Genomic DNA, 18,729 nt, shown 5'->3' on the forward strand with positions numbered 1-18,729 from the left:
AACGTGCCTTTATCATAACAACTCCCTCGGACTACTCAACGTGTCATAATCACAAAAACTCGCACGGATACTAAACGTGCCATAATCACAACAAGGACATACGTATCTCATATGCAAATAAAGATGCATATATACAATGCATGACTATCAATAAAGCATATAATCCGACGTACACATGTCCCCTCGTGTTAAACTAGCATGTAAAAAATGCATATATAACATGATTTTATCATATAAAGAATACTTAAATAGTCATACAACAAGAAAGGTATATGTAACAAGTAAGACATACAAAGACCTAACATACTACCTCGAGCATGGATATTTATGGTATCCCCATATATGCTCGTTACGTCGCATATATGTTACCCCCATACGTAGTTAGTAGCAAACAAAACAATTTGGGGAAAATCACTTCTAAATGGATATGACTCCACTTACCTCCAATCCAGCTTAGAGACTTTGATGCTAGGTTCCGTATTTGGCTATCGTAGTCAATATTACATGAAGATTATTGAGATGGTTATTAAGGTTTTGGAGCGTTAAATTTCTGAAATATTGACTATCGGAGCCTGGTAAATCTCTCAGTTCCGTTGCTATGGTCCCTTCGTACCTAAATATTCTCGGAGGCTTTGTTTAGGGAATGTAGCGACACTGCACATTCGTGGCTTCTATTTTACCGGGTAGGTTTGGTTTTCCTTTTCATTGTTCGTGAGTTTTCAGAAAGAAAGGTAAGGATTAAAATGAATCTTTGCTCTACATATGAAAAGATGACTCGCGGTTGAGGATAGCTTCTATTGGACCTCAATATTGAGGCGACAGTGAGCGGCTGGCTCCCTTTCTTGCTGATTTAATAAGAATAATTTGATAACTAGATAGTATTATCTCATTATATTTTATCATGGCGGTTGATATATGTTTCAAGGATTATAGCATGTTTGACCAAGCTCCATTTTTGCTAGAAATATTTTTTAATAACAAAAGTACTTTTTTCCATAGTTAAGGTGTTAGGTCAAGCTTTTAGATGGAAAAGAAGTATTTTCGAGAAATAGAAAAAAATAGTTTTTCATTAAAAGTATTTTTTTAAAAGTACTTTTAAAAAAAATACATTTAAAAGCTATTTTTTAAAAATTTGACTAAATACTAATTATTAATCAAAAGTATTTTTTACATTAATTAGTTAAACATAAAATGTTTCACATCCTCCCAAAAAAATACTTAAAGGTACTTTTCAAAATAAGCTAATTTTAAAAACTTAGCCACTATTGCTCAGTTGTCACGTCCAGGTCCTTTTAGTTATTTAATGTTTCCAGAGTTACCTATTACTACTTAAGTAACACCATAACCGATACCACTAATTATTATTTAGTATTATTATTATTATTATTATTATTATTATTATTATTATTATTATTATTATTATTATTATTTTTATATATTTATTTTTCTTGAAAATATTGTTTTCTTATATATACTTAAAACATCAAAAAGATATTTTTATGAAATTCTTATTGCATTGTCAATCTACTATTAAAGTACATATTTATCATATCGTTATATCCTAATTATAAGAAATATAATATAGTTTTTAATAAAGGAAAAAATATCTTTCCCACGTCAATTGGATGATACTAAAAGCACGCTCCAAATAGGGGTATTACATAATACTAGAAAAGTTTGAATAGCACAAGCAGGGGCTACAGAAACATCTTCAGAATATCACATAGGAACAACCAATACAAAAACTCACTCGCTCACTCAAAATTCCCAAGGAAACAGCCAAATTCTCAGAGGTACTAAAAGGTTACAAAGAACGAAGAGGAAAATACAGAAGATTTAACAACACGGAGAAGATGTCAATAGGATGCCCAGGCTGGATTTTGTGAAATTGTCTCGGGGATAAAAAGAGAGGGTGCAGGATTTGAGTCAAACCAGCCCAAGTGATCCATGAGCCTCTTAATTAAATGACCTGCTGCATAACCAACACCCGAGGCCATACCTGCAGCTGTAATATAGGACACAATAGTCTTTAAGTATCTACTAAACTTATTTGCTCCTTGTGTATAAGCCTTTGCAGCAGCAAGTATGATAATGCACAAAAGAGAAGCCGCTGCAACTGCTATAAGCTTGTAGTCTCTATCGTCACTCTTACGAAATGCGAATCCATATACTACTGGTGGGACAAGGCCAAATATAAAATATGACAACAGGGCAAAAGTAGCATGAAGTAGGAAATGCTTTCTTTGGCCAAGTAGCTCTCCATATCGATCTGCTTGATCACTAAGATTAGAACCTCCTCCGACATTATACTTCAAGTCTACCAACTGCAAATTTCCATTTTATTTGAGAACAGATAAGCAGCAAGAACTAAAGTACGAGAAAGGAAGGTAGAAGAACAGTTAGCAACTGTAAAGCAGAACCAGAAAACTCACATTTTGACAAATGACAAAAAATCCAGCTATCAGATTTGCCACCCCAATAGTTAGGATCTTCGCTGCAATATCAAGAAAAATCTAAGTAAGCCATTCTTATTCTGTCAAAATTTTAGGAGAGAAGATTTAGAAGCCTTGGTTTTTCAGGTGTAGTAGCTTTATCATAAGCATCAGCACAATCCACAGAAGTCACCTCTAACCAACAAAGTAACATTACTATTATGCCTTTTGTCTAGAATCATAAACCTGAAGTCAAAATACTCATGCAACTCAATGGCCTAGTGTGTGTGGGGGTATGCCTGTCTAGCATTCCACCAACTCAAGGTGCTTTACGTCATCATAGTTTGCATTTACATGTTAACATATGCCCAAGATTGAACATACACGTGATGCTACATAAAATTAACAAATCTAGAGGAAGGATGTTAATGTAAGTGTAAGAACCGGGAATTAGCAATTTAGCATGGGTAAGATGCACCAGTTGACGTATCAAGACAACCTTTTTACCCTATCTATTGAACTAGGAAGACATCAGTCAAAAGATAATGCTTCTAAACTTCTAAAGTGAAAGATCTTTAAAAACTCTCACAAAGATCTCCTAGGTTACCATTGGAGTAACGAACCAAGATAACAAAGATTGAAGAATTAAACCAAAAAAAAAAATGTCTCAGTGACTTACTTGTGTCCGCATCGGAAGCAGCTGCAGAGGAAACCACACCCAAGCTTGTAATTGACTCTATTAAACCTCCATATACTATGCATTTTACAATTTCCAGTGATTTGGTATTTTTAACTTCAACTGGAAATAATGGTCTTTGTGTACTGCTGGAATCCGCAGTTGATGATGAGGCTCCTGGGTCATCCATAGGAATTCGCCAATCATCTCCTGCATTATATAGCTATTTATCAAAACATATTGCCCTACAAACTTTTTAACATTTCATGAACACCTAAGCTCTAATGCTTCGCAATAGGAAACGACTTTCAACATTTTCGACTCAACTCAAATACAGCTAGAGATGCTAAAACTAATAAGATTCAAATGCCATGTGTGCTTTTTTATGAAATAATGGTGTAAGATATGACCACGTCCGCCCCTAGCCGATTAGGGCGACTACTAGATGAAAAGATAATCATGGTGGATACGAAAAATCTGATGCACCACATAAGTAATGGAATACAAATGTTTTGCTACATATTTTCCAGCACTATCACCTTTATTCTCTTTAATTTCACTTGGTGGTTTCTTTGAAGGCATTGCCCCAGGAATGAAGCCACCTGCAAAATTTGTAGTTTCCCAATGATAAGTAGAAAGAAAAGAGATATAAGGAAAAGTTTTCTGCTCACTGTACTTTCGAGAAGTACAGGAGTACATGTAGAACTTCTGGCCTTGGACATGGTAAACACAAACCAAGATGTTCAAAAGTAGAAACTGGCTAAAAGAGAAAGTTGAGCAAACAAACACAAAAGCAGAAAAACTTCTCCATAAAGATGGAAAATATTGTGTATTAAGGAGAATTAGCTCTTCTCTTCAATTGCATTACCTTCCTCTCCAAGATCAAAAATACTGCCGGGATGTGTGGGTCCTTTTGCTGGAGGAGTTCCTGAAGGTTTCTTGGCGGTTGGGGATTTATTGTCAGCTGCATCGTCTTTGGCTGATGGTAGTCTTCCATTAGGAAAAGGATGAGTGTTCTGCCCAGCTGATGGTTCAAATGGATTTATGAGACGAACCCAAATCAGTACTATTGTTTGCTTGGTCAAGATCTTTTCTTGTTACAAGAATATTAAGAGTGAAATAGGTCGGGTAAGGAACAATATCAAGATTGTTTAACAATGTTAAACATATAGGCTTGAGCGGCTAAGCAGTCATTGTCCTCCATAAACTGCCTGATAATAGTCCAATGTAATCCACATAAGGTTTTGCACTTAGTGTGTCGGCACTAAGTAGAAGATTTTGATTTTCTGTGTTGCACTTGTGGAGGAAGGGCAAGAAAGAGAGTGCAAGGTGGGAAAGGATGGTATATTCGAAGAGTTAAGTGGTCTTAGTGATAAAGCGCCATGTTGCTCAGATCCTTCAAAATTCTAGCTGCACCCGTGTCAATCCGACATGATTTGGGTGTGGGGTCCACACCAGATTACGTCAACCTAATATTGGCGCTTTGACTACACCTATGACCAAGATGTTCAGGTTGATTGGATATTTTGACTTGATTTTGGGTTTTCTCAACCTAATATGTATATATATTCACATAAACTACTAGAACACTTTGCTATTATACGAGATAACTTATGAACATACGAGTTTACAAAGATTTTTTTTTATACTAGCTTTAATTTAATAACTTCAATTAATTGTCGAAATATATACTTATATATATCGTAATATAGATTTATTGGTTGTATCTTTACTTCTACTGGTATCCCAGAACCCAGAGATTTAGGTGATGAATTCTAGATCGGCCCCATGTCAGTGTGCCCACGCCCCTATCCGATCAATATAGATAAAGGTACACATAGCTAACAAGCCTGCACCTAGAAAACAGATCATGATGATCTTAAGAAGCCAAAAGGTTATATAATTTTTGTACACTGTCACCAAAGAAACAATCCTGATTGATTTGAAAGGAATTGTATAGAATATATGCAGTTTGATCAGCTATCGCAAAGGCAAATATGTGATTTAACTAGTTACTGAATGCATTTAGTTTCCAGTAAACAGAAAGAAAGGAAATTAAAAAAATTAAGAAACTATTAGAAAACACCACCTGGCTCAGTGAACTTTCTTCCATCCGTAACTTTTCTCTTGCGAAGAAACCAATGAAGATCAAAGCATCCTTCTGCACAGTTTTAAAATATCACATATTGAGCTTCACATCAAGACTGAAGAAAAAAGAAAATGTCTTCTATCTTTAGCACCATTTCTTTCCTTCAATGATGCTAATGTAAATAAATCAGTTATCTGAACTAGAAAGCTGTACAAAACGACTGAATAATCATGCATGAAAGTCGAAACACCTACTGAAAGCAAAAGGACGATTCAAAGTGCATAAAGTAACTAGACTAAATACCTTCATTTGGAACTGACTTTCCCTCTTCAGTTGCAGAACCAGAAGGCACAGAGTTTCCTCCTCCACTTCCAAAAAGCGGGAATGGATTGAGCTTCTTTCCTGCATAAATTGAACAAGCATCTGAATTCTGCATATAGTTATAAGAAATGTTATACTAGTCATCATGTGTGGAAATTTGTCAGATACATGTATTCTTAAATTAAATGTAATTTAAAAATGACTGCACTTAGAACTTAGAGGGAACACTATTTGAGTTTCTAAGGTTATAACTATAAACTTTACACTTATAAATTCGCAAGTTTGCAGTTTTTAAGGGAGTCAATAAAAAGCAAATGAGTAATATAGATGAACTTATTATGGATAGGAAATAGTGAAAGCTCACACAAATAGAATAAAGATCACCAAATGAATTCAAAAGTATCATCTTAAAGCTTCGCACTGCAAATAAACTGCAGATGAACAATCTTTGCCAAAACTATGTGCAATGATAAATGCTAGTTACTGCTCAAGCTTCTTGCATATTATTACTGAGGGTGGACAAAACTTAAATGTCGTTCTTACATGATTCAATATACCTACGTCAAAATTTGCTGCAGGACAAAACATTAAAAAAGAAAAACTTCATAATGGTATATAGTGCAATGACTGTAAAAACTAAAATTTGATGTTTAGACTACTGGTTTTATAGCTGCCTCTTCTTCGCATGGACTGAAGACCTAAAATAGTCCAGGAACTTCTCAAATCAGCATGTTGTTTCCAAAAGGCAAAAATTTATGCTATAAAAAAGGGCAGCCCGGTGCACGAAGCATCCCGCATTCACGCAGATTAGAATTGAATGCAGATTTACACTTATAGCTCAAAGAGCATTAGACTGTGTCAAGCCACTGTGTCAAGCCAAATGCTGCTGAAACAAAGAGCTTCACTTTTCCATTTTTAAACAATTCAGATCCATGATCATTGATCCCTACTTGGAATCCTTTTCTTCCCTGCCTTATAGTAAAAGTTTGAGCTCACTGATCTTCATCGTGTTGTCATCAAACACAAGGACAGCAAATGAATCGACATTTTAATTAGTGGCATTACTGTAACATAGCCATGTATGTAGTACACTTAGATGAGATATTCAGAAGAACATTAAACTTAGAAAATATACCTATAAGAATGAAAATGCTGAAGCATGAACAGCATCCAAGTAGATCCTGACGATCATCAGTTTCTACTGGAATCCTTCTTTCCCGCTTTACCCTTCGGAGGACAACCTTGGTTATACGAGAACTGCAGTTAGGACAGTATGCATTATGTGTGTGTAGCTTATCAACTGCTGTCGTGTCAAAGAACTCCAACTCGACGACTTCCTCCTCTTCAATGATTCTTTCATTTTCACTTCCTTTTGTGACTGAAGCACTTGACTGTGAATCATATCCTAGTGAAGGTGGAAGACATACACCAGAAAGAAACTTGCCCTTAGAATTTCCTGTCTCATCCTGTGAATCATGTCCTAGTGCAGGTGGAAGACATACACCAGAAAGAATTTCTGCCTTAGCATTTCCCGTCTCATTACCATTGACAACACCGTCTAGAACCTTCTGAAAGTCTATAGTCTTTAAATTGGCAGCCAAGTTCTCAATACCTGCAAGGGACAGTATAACAGTACATCATGTGAGGAACACAACTTAGCAGCTTTAGGCCTCTTTGCATATGCAACATTTACTTGCAATGTCATACACTAGCGTTAATTCTAAGATAATAAGAGGGCCAATTTTAAGAATTAAACAAGAAGAAATGATACTTTTATGATCCTTTAACAAAATTTGGCATGACAATGTTAGACAATAACCCCGATATGATAGAAACGCCCATCTAAACCATTAATAGGAAAACTAAGGTACTGTTCTCGTTTCTAGTATATATCATATTCAATTAGAGTAATACCAAAATTCTGCAATTTGTTATTGTGTATCTACTGACCTCTACCGTGAAAATGGAAGGAAATGCTTTAAGTAAAGAAGATTGATAAATTTGTTGCAATTTTTACACACATTAAAACCCCAGAATTAGGAGCTCATTTTAAAATTGATTCGGAAAGTAAACTTAATAGATGAATCAGTCAAAATGTGTTTGAACAAAAACAATACTATGAGTTAGAGAGGCATCTAATGCTACATCTGCGAGAATAAAGCCAATAAGAATTTCATGTTCACTAGTCCGACGGCCTCTAATGCCACAGCGAGTGGGAGGAAACAGTCAATAACAACAGAGCTTACGACTTACGAGTAAGTCATTTTCTAAATTCTTCGTAGATTGCGCTGCGGCGCTGTTAAGCTACCAGAAAATCGCAGTTCGCCGGAGGCGGGAGGGTGATGATCGGGGGCGGATGTTGCCCTATATTCATCTGAAGCCATAATTTTTTACTCAAAGTATGAATATATACGTGAAACTTACAGGTTTTGACCAATATTGTCCATTAATTTTGAGGTTAGGTCTATTTTGGTCCCTCAAATATAACCTTGAGCATATTTAGTCTCTTAAGTATGCTAAAGTATAGCAACTTTAGTCTCACTGACACAATGTGTTCAAAAACTAACGGTGTTACCCAACTCTAATTCATGAAGCAAATCTTCTGTTCTAAAGCAAAATGTTTCCTCTTATTTTATTGGATAACGCAAATTATCACTTTAATTCCTCATTTTTAGATAATGTCTTCTAAAATTTTGATCTTGAAAATATCCCATTATGTGCCAGTTTTCAATGAGAAATTGATACTGTATAGCCGCCGTTAAAATAATAGCCGAAAAAATATATAAAATTTATAAATTATTTTGTGTATATATATACATTTAAAATTTTCGGTTGATTTCGGAGGGAAATTTCATCTTTGTTTTGGCCCTCGCAGATTGACCATATTCCTTTCTTCTCTTCTTCTTTTTTTTCTCTTATCCTTTCATTGTGAATTTGGAAATTTAACTGGTTTGATTTAAGGAAAGTCATTTTACACGAAAAATGATTCACAAAGAATTATTTTTATGGTGCTTGACAGATGAGTGAAAAGTATACCTCGAAAAAATATATATAAAAAAATTTATAATAATATTAGCAAATCGAATAATATTATTTTGATGAAACTTTCAAATATTAAACTTATTAATAATATTTAAATGATATTCTCTACTGTTCATAATAAGTAACTTTTTTGTCTTTTTATTTTAGTCCAAAATAAGCATCGTTTTACCTAATAAAGAAGAAATTAACTTTATTTTTAAAAATTTGACCTTATTTACATATCTCAATGTGTCAAATTAATAATACGAAATTTTTAATTAAGGATAATTTAGTTATAATATCTTTTTTCTAGAAGTTAGTATTTTTTTAAGGTGTGTGTCAAAGGCCAAAAGGTCACTTATTATGCACCGAATGAAGTAGTTTTGAACAGGTAATATAGAATTAATAGTTGAGATAATTAAAATAACTTTCCTTAATAAGGGACCAAAGTTATTTCTTTTCTTTTGATCTTTGGTTAAGACCAAAAACAACTTTATTGTGAAAATATATTTTCCTGAAATATAATTTTCTTATAAAAATATAATTTTTATGTAATTATTTTTGGATAGAATGGACTGTTAAGAATAGCGACGAATCCTTGCTCCACCTGACGAGTAAGACAAACTGGAGTGGAAAAAGGAGGATAACGAAGAGGTTGAATCCAACCGACGAGGTGGAACCTTTCTTTCATTTCAGGCTGTAACTCCAAAGTGACTTTAACATAAACAAAAATAGTTGATTTGAATTGAAAATATAATCTTAATCTTAACAAACAAATTTGATCCAAAAAATTAATTAAGAATTTGACCAAAGCCAAAGTCAGAGTTAAGGGAGCGCGAAGTATTGTCTTCTTCTCAATTTTTTAATAGCTAAAAGGAGTCATTTGTATATACACCAACAAATGTCTTTGCCTCCTCCAATGTTTATGTTCATTTGTAAATGAGAGAAATTAAAAAATTTATTTTTCATTCATACTATTTTAAGCTAAAAACTCAACATAATTTACGTAAAATTCATACTAATTTTTATTCCTCGGATAAACTAATATGTTAATTAATTTCTTATATATTTTTCAATGGAATTTTCATAACTTGAATAAGTTTCTAATGTAGATGGTGCTATAGCTTAATTTGACAACTTAAACCCTCATAGGATATCTGACGCGGATTTCTCTATTCGAAAGCTTATCACCAAAGAGGATAGTTGACTTGAGTTTTTTTTAAGATACTCCCTCTTTTTTGACAAATTTTTTTTATTAATCCGTTCAAAAAAGATGACACATTTCTATATTTGAAAATAATTTAACTTTAATTTTTTTATTTTACTCACATTACCATTAATGATAAGCTTTTATAATCACAAAAATATCACGGTCTCACAAAGTTTTTGCCCCTTAAACTTTTAGGACCACGTGTTTCAAACATCTTTTTTTCTCTTAAATTTTGTGTCAAGTCAAACTATATTATCTAAATTGAAATGGATGGAGCTGAGTATCTCTTAGTTTTATACCTATATTTATGCTACACAATTCGTTATGAAGTTTATGAAATTTGACTTCTCTATTATAGTGGGAAGAATGTCAAAATAACAAGTTTAAAGTTGATTTAGTGGAAAAGCATCTTACAAAAAGTTTATCAATTAATAATTAGTTAAATGAATGTTAAGAAATTATAAAAATTATATACTCCTTAAATATCATTATTAAAATGATTTCACATATTTTGGAACGTCTTAAAATAAATGGAAACGTGATATGAATATAGGTAGACAGTCCACTACTTTCGTTTGTTCTCCATGAAACTGAAAAACCAAAGTTCATTTTGTTTTTTCCAAAAACAAAAATGTGGCTGGAGGTGGATAAAAGCTATTTTATATATTGAGCCAACCAAAAAGGAATACAAGTAACAAATATTTTAATTTAATATTTAACTTTCCAAAATAGAAAACCAAAACCCGATCTGTAAAAACTTTACTTTTTCCCTTTAATGATCTCTCTCTTTTTAGAAGCCTAGTATTGTCTTCATCCTCCTCCTTTAGAACCAACAATTCGCCTAACCAAAGGAAATTGTACTGTTTTGAGGAAAATTAAAGCCTAAATATATAGATTAACAAAAAGCAAACACAATTAAAAAACAAAATATAGAAGGCGAGGTGGAAAAAAGGAGACATCCAGTCACGGAATGACATGTTTCCTTAAATAATGATCTTGGCAATTCTCTTTATGAGGTCGCTTTTCTCTTTAAATGATCTAAAATATATACCTTATAGTATTCAATAAATTAAAATTCCAACTGTCACTGCTCTCTACTGTACTACAAACGAAAACTAAGACATCAATACACAAAATTTCTTCAGTTTTATTCACGTAACAGCCTATAGGTAGAACATGGTTTTGAAGATTGCATACCTCCATTCTTGTCAAAGTAGATGCTATTGTTAAGCTCCTCCTCCTTGTTAACCTCTTCTTCATTAACAGCACCACCGTCATCGTTGGCGGTGCGTCGACCTCGACGTCCGACAAGTGCCTCCTCCACCGTCTCCTCCGCCTCTACTGCGGTCTCCGGCACCACCTCCTTCCAGTTGTGTTGCGCCACCTCCATAGCCATAATGTCCTTGGAATTATTTGTGTGGCACAAAGACTTATGAAATGGTCAGCAGCACGCACAATTCAAGTTGTCACCAAGAGCCAAGAGCTTGGACTCTATAAATAGACGACAATTCAGTCAATTAATTATCAATGTTTATCAGTATTAAAAAATAAGGTAATAAATGAAGTTGGTTAGAAGTGTGAAAGAAATAAAATATAGATCGATGCGTACTTAATTGGTCGTGCTAAGAAAAAAAAAAAAAACAAGTTGAGAATCTTCAAGTTCTTAGCTGTTTATACACATGATTAGGGGTTACAGATTGTCTACTAGTGTAGTTTACACTTGCATTATTTTACGTTCTTGCACATTATTTTACGTTCTTGCACATCTGTTGATCCTTTATTACAAAATCTAGGAGTAGTATACTTATTTAATTTATATTACAAGGACAGCATAGACACTTTTCTACTGTACTATGTGTATATTTGATCTTGTTATAAATAGATTATTTTCCTCGATTTTTCATGTTGGATGATGTAAAATAACTATACACCGTTAGTATGCCACGATTAAACTCACGCCGAGATCAATCTAGAGTATTACTAGAAGACTTAAAAAAGTTTGTAATGAACTGGGTTTCAGACTTTTCAGATGGTAGTGTCCAAAACGTGGCTATCCTTTTTAGTCAAGTTTCTTGTAATTTAATACTTCTTAATATTTAAATCCAAGTGCGAGGTCAGTACATAGTTGACCTGACCTGGTTGAGTTCAGATATGAGATTCCCACCTGCCTACCAATTTTTTGTCATTAGTTTCACCTGTGATATTACCGGTACGTTCATGATTTTCTTGATATGCTTAAATATTATCTTTGTTTATTACTAGCTAATTGAACTAGATAATACATGCCTAAACGTTCATGATTTTTTTTAATATACTTATGTTTACCCTAAAAATTGAGTAACAATTAAACTTACATTATGGTATTAAGAATATATCATTTGAACCAGCACCAATTGATAAACAACGAATTAAATAGATAAATTGAACAATAAAATAAATCAAACCGGTCCGCAAACAATACCTCGACCTCGATTCGAGATAGTCTCGAGGTTAGTTAATAAGAACAATGGAGGATGGAACAAACAGCAATGAACAGTAAGTAAACGACATCCCTCACTTAAAGGCCAAGAAGTGCAAGATGCGATACCTATTGCTTGGTTCCTTTATTTTTACACCAATACCCCATGAACGTGACAGAAAAATTGATGCAAAATTGGGGGCGCAATTCATATCCTCAAAGTGGAAGAAAAAGTGGTGAAAGTGATGGCGTCGCGTCGCGACATTAAATCAAGCGCTTGTTGGGAGGCAACCCAATTATATATTTTTATTTTTGTTTAATTTTTTTTAATTGTGTTATTTTTGTAGTGTTGTTTTTGTATTTTGTAGGAGTAGGAACATGGATTCAAAGCCAATAGGCGTGGAAAGAATTGAGCAGATGGTTGGAACTAAGTGTGAGATACCCGCACAAAAGATAACAATCGGGAGAAGTCTGAATATCCCGTGAGCTACTAATTCTTCGGCCTTTGGCCTACCAAGGAGTCTCTTTTATCCTTTTGTTATTTACAGTGTGCATTGAGGACATTGTACAATTTTAAGTGTGGGGTAAGGAGACTATCTGGGTGTTTTTTGTGCTATCTTAGCTTAGTTGTAGTACTCGTTCTTAGTGTAAAAAAATAAATCATAAAATTTTGTACTTCTCCCGACAATGGATCGCATTCGACAAGTGTCTTAAGGGATTTAAGTTGAAAGAAAAAAGACAAAAAGTTTTTCTTTTGTTAGGTAGTGTAATAATTCCCCCTTGGTTTTTCTTTGTGTCGCGGTTCTTTTTTAAGGATTTTATTTGAACCGGGTGTAGTTAGTTTTATTTTTTTAGGAGTAGAAGCCATTGTGGGATGAATTGAATTGAAGTAATATCTCTTGACTTTGTTATGCCTTGAGAATATTGAGTACTTTGGCTGTGACGCTTAGGCTCAGTTTTTGACTCTTTAATAAGTACTTTAAATCGTATGATCTTAACTTTGCTTAATTGCTTTGACTAGAGTGTCTTGATGAGTCCAATCCTGAGTGAGTTATATGCCGTGTGTGTGAGGTTTGTGTGTTATTCTGTGTATTGCATTTGATGTCTAGAACTTGCCCCGTGTGTTTGCAAAGCGAAATAGTAGTGTTGTTAAGTCTTGGAAGTGATATATGCGTTTCTTTGTTGAGCCAGATATATATAGTTTACCCGCCTAATTGTTATGTATCTTAGTTAACCCCTTTGAGCCTGTAATCCTATTTCTTTGGCAACTACATTACAAGCCTTACCCCATTTGTTTGAATTAACCATCTATTTGAACCTTTTAACCTCTCATGAGCACTTGAATTGTTATAAACTTTGTAAAAGTTAAAGTGTGGGGTGGTTGGTTTGGCTTTTGAGTGGAACTAATGAAATAAGGAGAAAGGTGCATTGTTTTGAAAATAATAAAAGCCACTTGAATTAAAAAAGAAAGAAAGGAAAAAAAATAGTTGAATTGCTGTGAAAAAATATTTCTTGATAGTGGTGACTCTTGATGTAATTGTGCTTAAAGAAGTATGGAGTTAATATACATTGATGTGAAGGTGGAGTTATGGTTTGATATAAGTGTGGGGTTTAAATGTTAAAGTGTATGTATTAAAGTGCTTAGGGAGATGTAGTCACTCTTATATCCAATTGTATCCTACCCGACCCGCAGCCTACATTACAACCAATTAAAGCCCTACTTGATCCTAGACTGAATGAACTCGATTAGTAGAGTAGTACACTACGGGCAAGCCTATGGTGCATCTTTTGTGGCATATGAATGTATTTCTGAGAGTGAGTGAATTTTTTCTATCTTGAGTTCCTAATTGCTCTTAAATTTTTATTGTGTGTGGAACTACTCTCTTTTGTTGTGTAAGGCCACTTGATTCATGAAGGAAAAGTAATGTCATTGACCTCTATATTAGAGTAAGTGAGTGAGTTGTGAATATTGCATGGTACTCGCGAGTCAAATCTTGAGGTGAAGATGTTACACCTTTTACTTAGTCTATTTTAAAGATTCTTGGTGTGATGAGTTAGGAGAATTGTTTAAAAAGGTCGTGTCTATATAAAGTGTAGTTTGATTGCTCGAGGACGAGCAACGTTTAAGTGTGGGGTAGTGATGTTTGGCTATAATTACATATTTTTAGTGCATTACTTACCTTACATTTTAGGTGCTTTAATGCTAAATTATACTATTTTTGTGCTTCATTGAGTCTATTTTATGTGTAGGTACGTTGAAGACGAAATTGAAAACAAAGTAGAGATTTTATGCACTACAAGATTGACTCGTGATTATTTGATGATGGAAAATATTATAATGAGATAATGAAACAAATGATTGAAGACAATGTAAAAGTGTTTATCCGAAAAATCGAATGCATTAAATTTATGTATGGTTCTAAGGATATGTGATACAGTTTGATACAAATCGTAGAGAGAAATAGAAATATTTATGTTCTTGGCTATGAGAGTGGGAATAGTGAGCAAAAGAATGAATAAGGTAAAATAAAACAAGCATGAGGAGATATCTTTCAATATGAGAAGTGATATTTTGTTACAATGTATTTTTCTCTGTGTCCTCTGCTTATAAGGATCCCCTCTCCCTTTATAATAGAGGGATCCTACTTTATTTATAATAAAATAAAGTATATAGTGGAGGACCTATAATGATTTGTCTCTTCCTCGATTCCCGCCAAGATTCTCTCTCTTAGTGCGGTTGTAACGACTCTTGTTTGTGAGCTCGATACTGGCTCAGGCTCGTTATTGGGTCGAACCCTCGGTTTTGGCTTGAGTTCGACCTCCGGGATGGGTGTAACACATTCCTGACCTCGAAGAAATGCCTTGCGGATCGATTTGGTCATGGGCTCGATAAAAGTATCGAGCCGACTCCTCGATCAGCCTTCAGACTCGAGGCTCATTTGTACTGCCTTCGGAACTCATCCCAAAATCCCACTCCGGTTGCTTACCGTTCGAACTCGATCGAACGTAGGAAGGCCGAAATCTATTTCGACCGTATATAGATAGTCCCCTCGATTCTCAGGAAGGATGTGGTGAGAATCGATATGATCTTCGATGGTTCGATCGGGTTATAAGCTAACGTTTGCACAGGGCTCGATCATGACGTATGTGATAGTTGTCCCATCGATTTAGTCTTTTCAAGGTATTTAATGTATGTCAGATGGTGGTCGGCCACCTCTGATATTGAACTGTCATGACGTGAGCCTATTAAATAACCCCTTCATCTAACATTTACCATTTTTACGTCTTTCACTCTTCCAAACTTTCTTACCATTTCTCTCTATTTCGCCGCTTGCAGAGCCATCTACATCAACTTTTCCATCTTCATTTGCCTTTCTTTCTCTCATATCAATGGCCAAACCTTCGAAAAACGTACCTCAGAAGGAGAAAGCTTCTTCTTCACGGCCGTCCAGCGACAAGGCACCGGCGGAGCCGCCTACCTATGAGTATGTTCCCGGTTCGTGTACTCTGAAGACCGATTTTAAGGTTGAGAATCCTTCATCTGTTCTGGGTTGATGTGAGCATGTGTCGATGTACATGTGCTCGATAACAGAGGGTCATCTCGAGGCTGTGAGGAAAGACTGCAACAGGGGTTCCGAGGTCGTGTTGCAAATTCCCTCCCCCGAAGAGAGCGCCATCACCCATGTGGAGGGGTTTTTAAGTGTTTACACTTACCCCTTCACGTTGGGTCCCGTCGACCCGGTGATCATCGATTTTTGCAAAAGATATCAGGTCACCCTTGGTCAAATTCATCCCTCTCTATGGCGTATAGTAACCTTACTTCGCTTCTTCTCCAACAAGGCCGGAGGGCTGGAATTTTTCCTGAATCACCTCATACGATTGTATAGGCCTCAAATCTTTCAAGGACTAATCAGGCTTCATCGTCGGGCATCGAAGGCTTTGATGTCGAGCATCAACGAAGACAAAGATCGGGGTTGGATGGTCCATTATATCCGGGTGAGGACCCGTGACCTCATTCTGGAAGAGAAGATGTCGTTCCCCGAGGAATGGAATTTTGACCGTAAGTAGTTTTCATAATACGTTGCTTTTCGTATTTTTTCCCGATTTTATCTGATGTCTTTCCCCGATACACAGCTGCCCCTTGGATACCACATGCGGTACCCGACCTCGAGAATTGGGTTCGGAAGTTAGCCTCGACTTCCTCTTATGCCGAACGCGCTTGGCGTGATTTGGCAAAAGGTAGATGGGAGGCCAAGAATCATGGTAAGGGTTACTTCTCGTGTTCTTCGAAATATTTTTTATGCTCCATTCGTCACGGATTTCCTTTCATGCAGGTGTAACCAAGGATGCCGGTTTGAGGCCTTCAAGTGGTGAAGAAGGAACCAAGTCCCCGGTCCCGAAACCGGGGAAAGATAAGAAGCGAAAAGCTGTCTCTCGGTCAGAGGACCCCAAGACCAAAACTCGAAGGGTGAGGAGGAAGGCAATCGCTCTTTCGATGGACTCGGTCCAACGACTGAGAGAAGAAGAAGAAGAAGAAGAAAAAGATGATGCCTCGGCTTTGGTGATCCGATCTGCGAAAGCTATCGAGGTCGCCAGAGCTTCTGAGCCGATGGCGGATGTACCGGTCGGGGTCGGTTCTAGCACCCCGAGTCTCGATTAGAGCATACCGAGCGATTCGCTTGGGACTATGACAGTGGATCATTTGCCTTCTCTTCCAACTATTTCTGAGGAGGCGTTAAATGAGGCTCGAGAATTAAAGACCCCCGAAATAGGCGGTGGCTCTAGTGTAGGGGACCCTTTTCCGGATTGCTTTACTGGAATCGATGATGCCTCCGACATTGGTGATGCTTCTCTTCTCCTAGAAGAGGCCCAACGTTTTATTTCTCGGGTAATGATTTTACTGTACTTGGTTTCTTCGTTCTTTCCCCAAACTTGACTTGTGTTCTTTCCCTACTGTGTAGGCCATTAGTAGGTTTCGAGTCGACCTCAGCTAGTGTGAGGTCGAGCTTCAGAAGGTCTCGGGGGAGAGAGATGCCCTGCGGCTTCTTTGCAGCCAAAAGGACGAAGCTATAAAGGACCTTCAAGCAGATTTGGCTAAGGCTCGTGAAGAAGTGGCCGAACTAGATAAGCAAGTGAGCCTCGTTCTATTAGAGTATGGGTTTGACTCAACTGTGGAAGTTAACCATTCGTTATCTTAGTTGCAGCAAAAGGTTGAAAAGATCGGGTTACTTCGGAAAGAAGTCGATCAAATCAAGGCTGAATGTAATCGGTGGAAGGAGACTATCGACCGTCTGGCTGCGCAAAAAGAAACCATCTTGGCCAAATTATTGTCGGCCGGTGTTCAGCTTCGAAGCATCAAGAAAAAGGGTTCGGCTCAGGCTAAGAGGATCGAGAAGCTTGAAGCACGACTTGCTGAGGCCAAGGCATAGGTTGAGTCGTCGAAAGTCATGGCGGACAGGTCCATTGCCGTGTACCGGGCTGATGCCGAGGCTGCTCAGATGGAGGCACGAGAGGCGGCGGATACTGCCGACACTCGAGCATATTGGATTGCCGAACTTACTAAGTGTCGGTCTTGGAGGGAGACCCTCGAGGAAATACATGCTCGAGGTTTCGACCTTGCTGAAGAGATAAAGAAGGCTAAAAAGCTCAAAGCTGAAGCCGAAGCCTTGGTTTCTGATGGCGATGATGATGATAATGATAGCAAGAGCGGGTCCGAAAATGAGGGGGAGCCAGATGGAGAAGAGACCGTTCTCGATAATAACCCAGAAGCTTAGCCCTTAGCTTCTTCTATGTTGCATTTATTTATGTAAACCATCTTTGTATATCTATACAAATATATTTTTCTTTTACTGACTTGCTTCGTGAAGATTTTATTCATGCCTTGCAGATGTTTTCATAAGAATTTAGGTGATTTCATCGAATTCGGCCTTCGTAGCCTTTATGGCCGAGTGAGTGTTTGCTCGAGCTCGAAATAAGATAGCCCTTAGACTTTGTTAATTGAGTGAGTGATTGTTTCGAACTCGAACTCAAAGTATTTTAGCCCGTAGACTTTTATGATCGAGTGATTGATTGCTCGAACTCGAAGTAAGATAGCCCTTAGGCTTTAATAATTGAGTGAGTGATTGTTTTCGAACTTGAACTCAAAGTGTCTTAGCCCGTAGGCATAATGGTCGAGTGAGTGCTTGCTCGAACTCGAAATAAAAGTAGCCCGTAGGCTTAGTAGTCGAGTGAATGATTTGAACTCGAAGTAATGTAGCCCGTAGGCATAATGGTCGAGTGAGTGCTTGCTCGAACTCGAAATAAAAGTAGCTCGTAGGCTTAGTAATCGAGTGAATGATTCGAACTCGAAGTAATGTAGCCCATAGGCATAATGGTCGAGTGAGTGGTTGCTCGAACTCGAAATAAAAGTATCCCATAGGCTTAGTAGTCGAGTGAATTATTCGAACTCGAAGTAATGTAGCCTGTAGGCATAATGATCGAGTGAGTGCTTGCTCGAACTCGAAATAAAAGTAGCCCATAGGC

The 18,729-nt window shown here is 36.5% G+C and overlaps 1 protein-coding gene across 2 annotated transcripts; it reads right to left on the reverse strand.

The window, feature by feature from the left end:
• Positions 1–1,698: 1,698 nt before the first annotated feature.
• LOC107816396 (uncharacterized) lies at positions 1,699–11,232 on the reverse strand. Of its 2 annotated transcripts, XM_016642113.2 has the most exons (9): positions 10,947–11,232; positions 6,654–7,130; positions 5,501–5,599; positions 5,198–5,269; positions 3,977–4,132; positions 3,648–3,710; positions 3,112–3,318; positions 2,433–2,494; positions 1,699–2,324 (listed from the first exon to the last, which is right to left on the reverse strand). In XM_016642113.2, exons 1-9 carry the CDS (start codon positions 11,143–11,145, stop codon positions 1,857–1,859), a joined length of 1,803 nt encoding a protein of 600 aa, XP_016497599.1. In that variant the 5' UTR covers positions 11,146–11,232; the 3' UTR covers positions 1,699–1,856. The 2 variants fall into 2 exon arrangements, with proteins under 2 accessions (XP_016497599.1, XP_016497608.1); XM_016642122.2 differs by lacking the exon at positions 3,977–4,132 and having other exon boundaries at positions 10,947–11,231.
• Between the last annotated feature and the right edge of the window lie 7,497 nt (positions 11,233–18,729).

The sequence above is a fragment of the Nicotiana tabacum genome, chromosome 19 (assembly GCF_000715075.1).
Source record: "Nicotiana tabacum cultivar K326 chromosome 19, ASM71507v2, whole genome shotgun sequence".
NCBI classification, from domain to species: Eukaryota; Viridiplantae; Streptophyta; class Magnoliopsida; order Solanales; family Solanaceae; genus Nicotiana; species Nicotiana tabacum.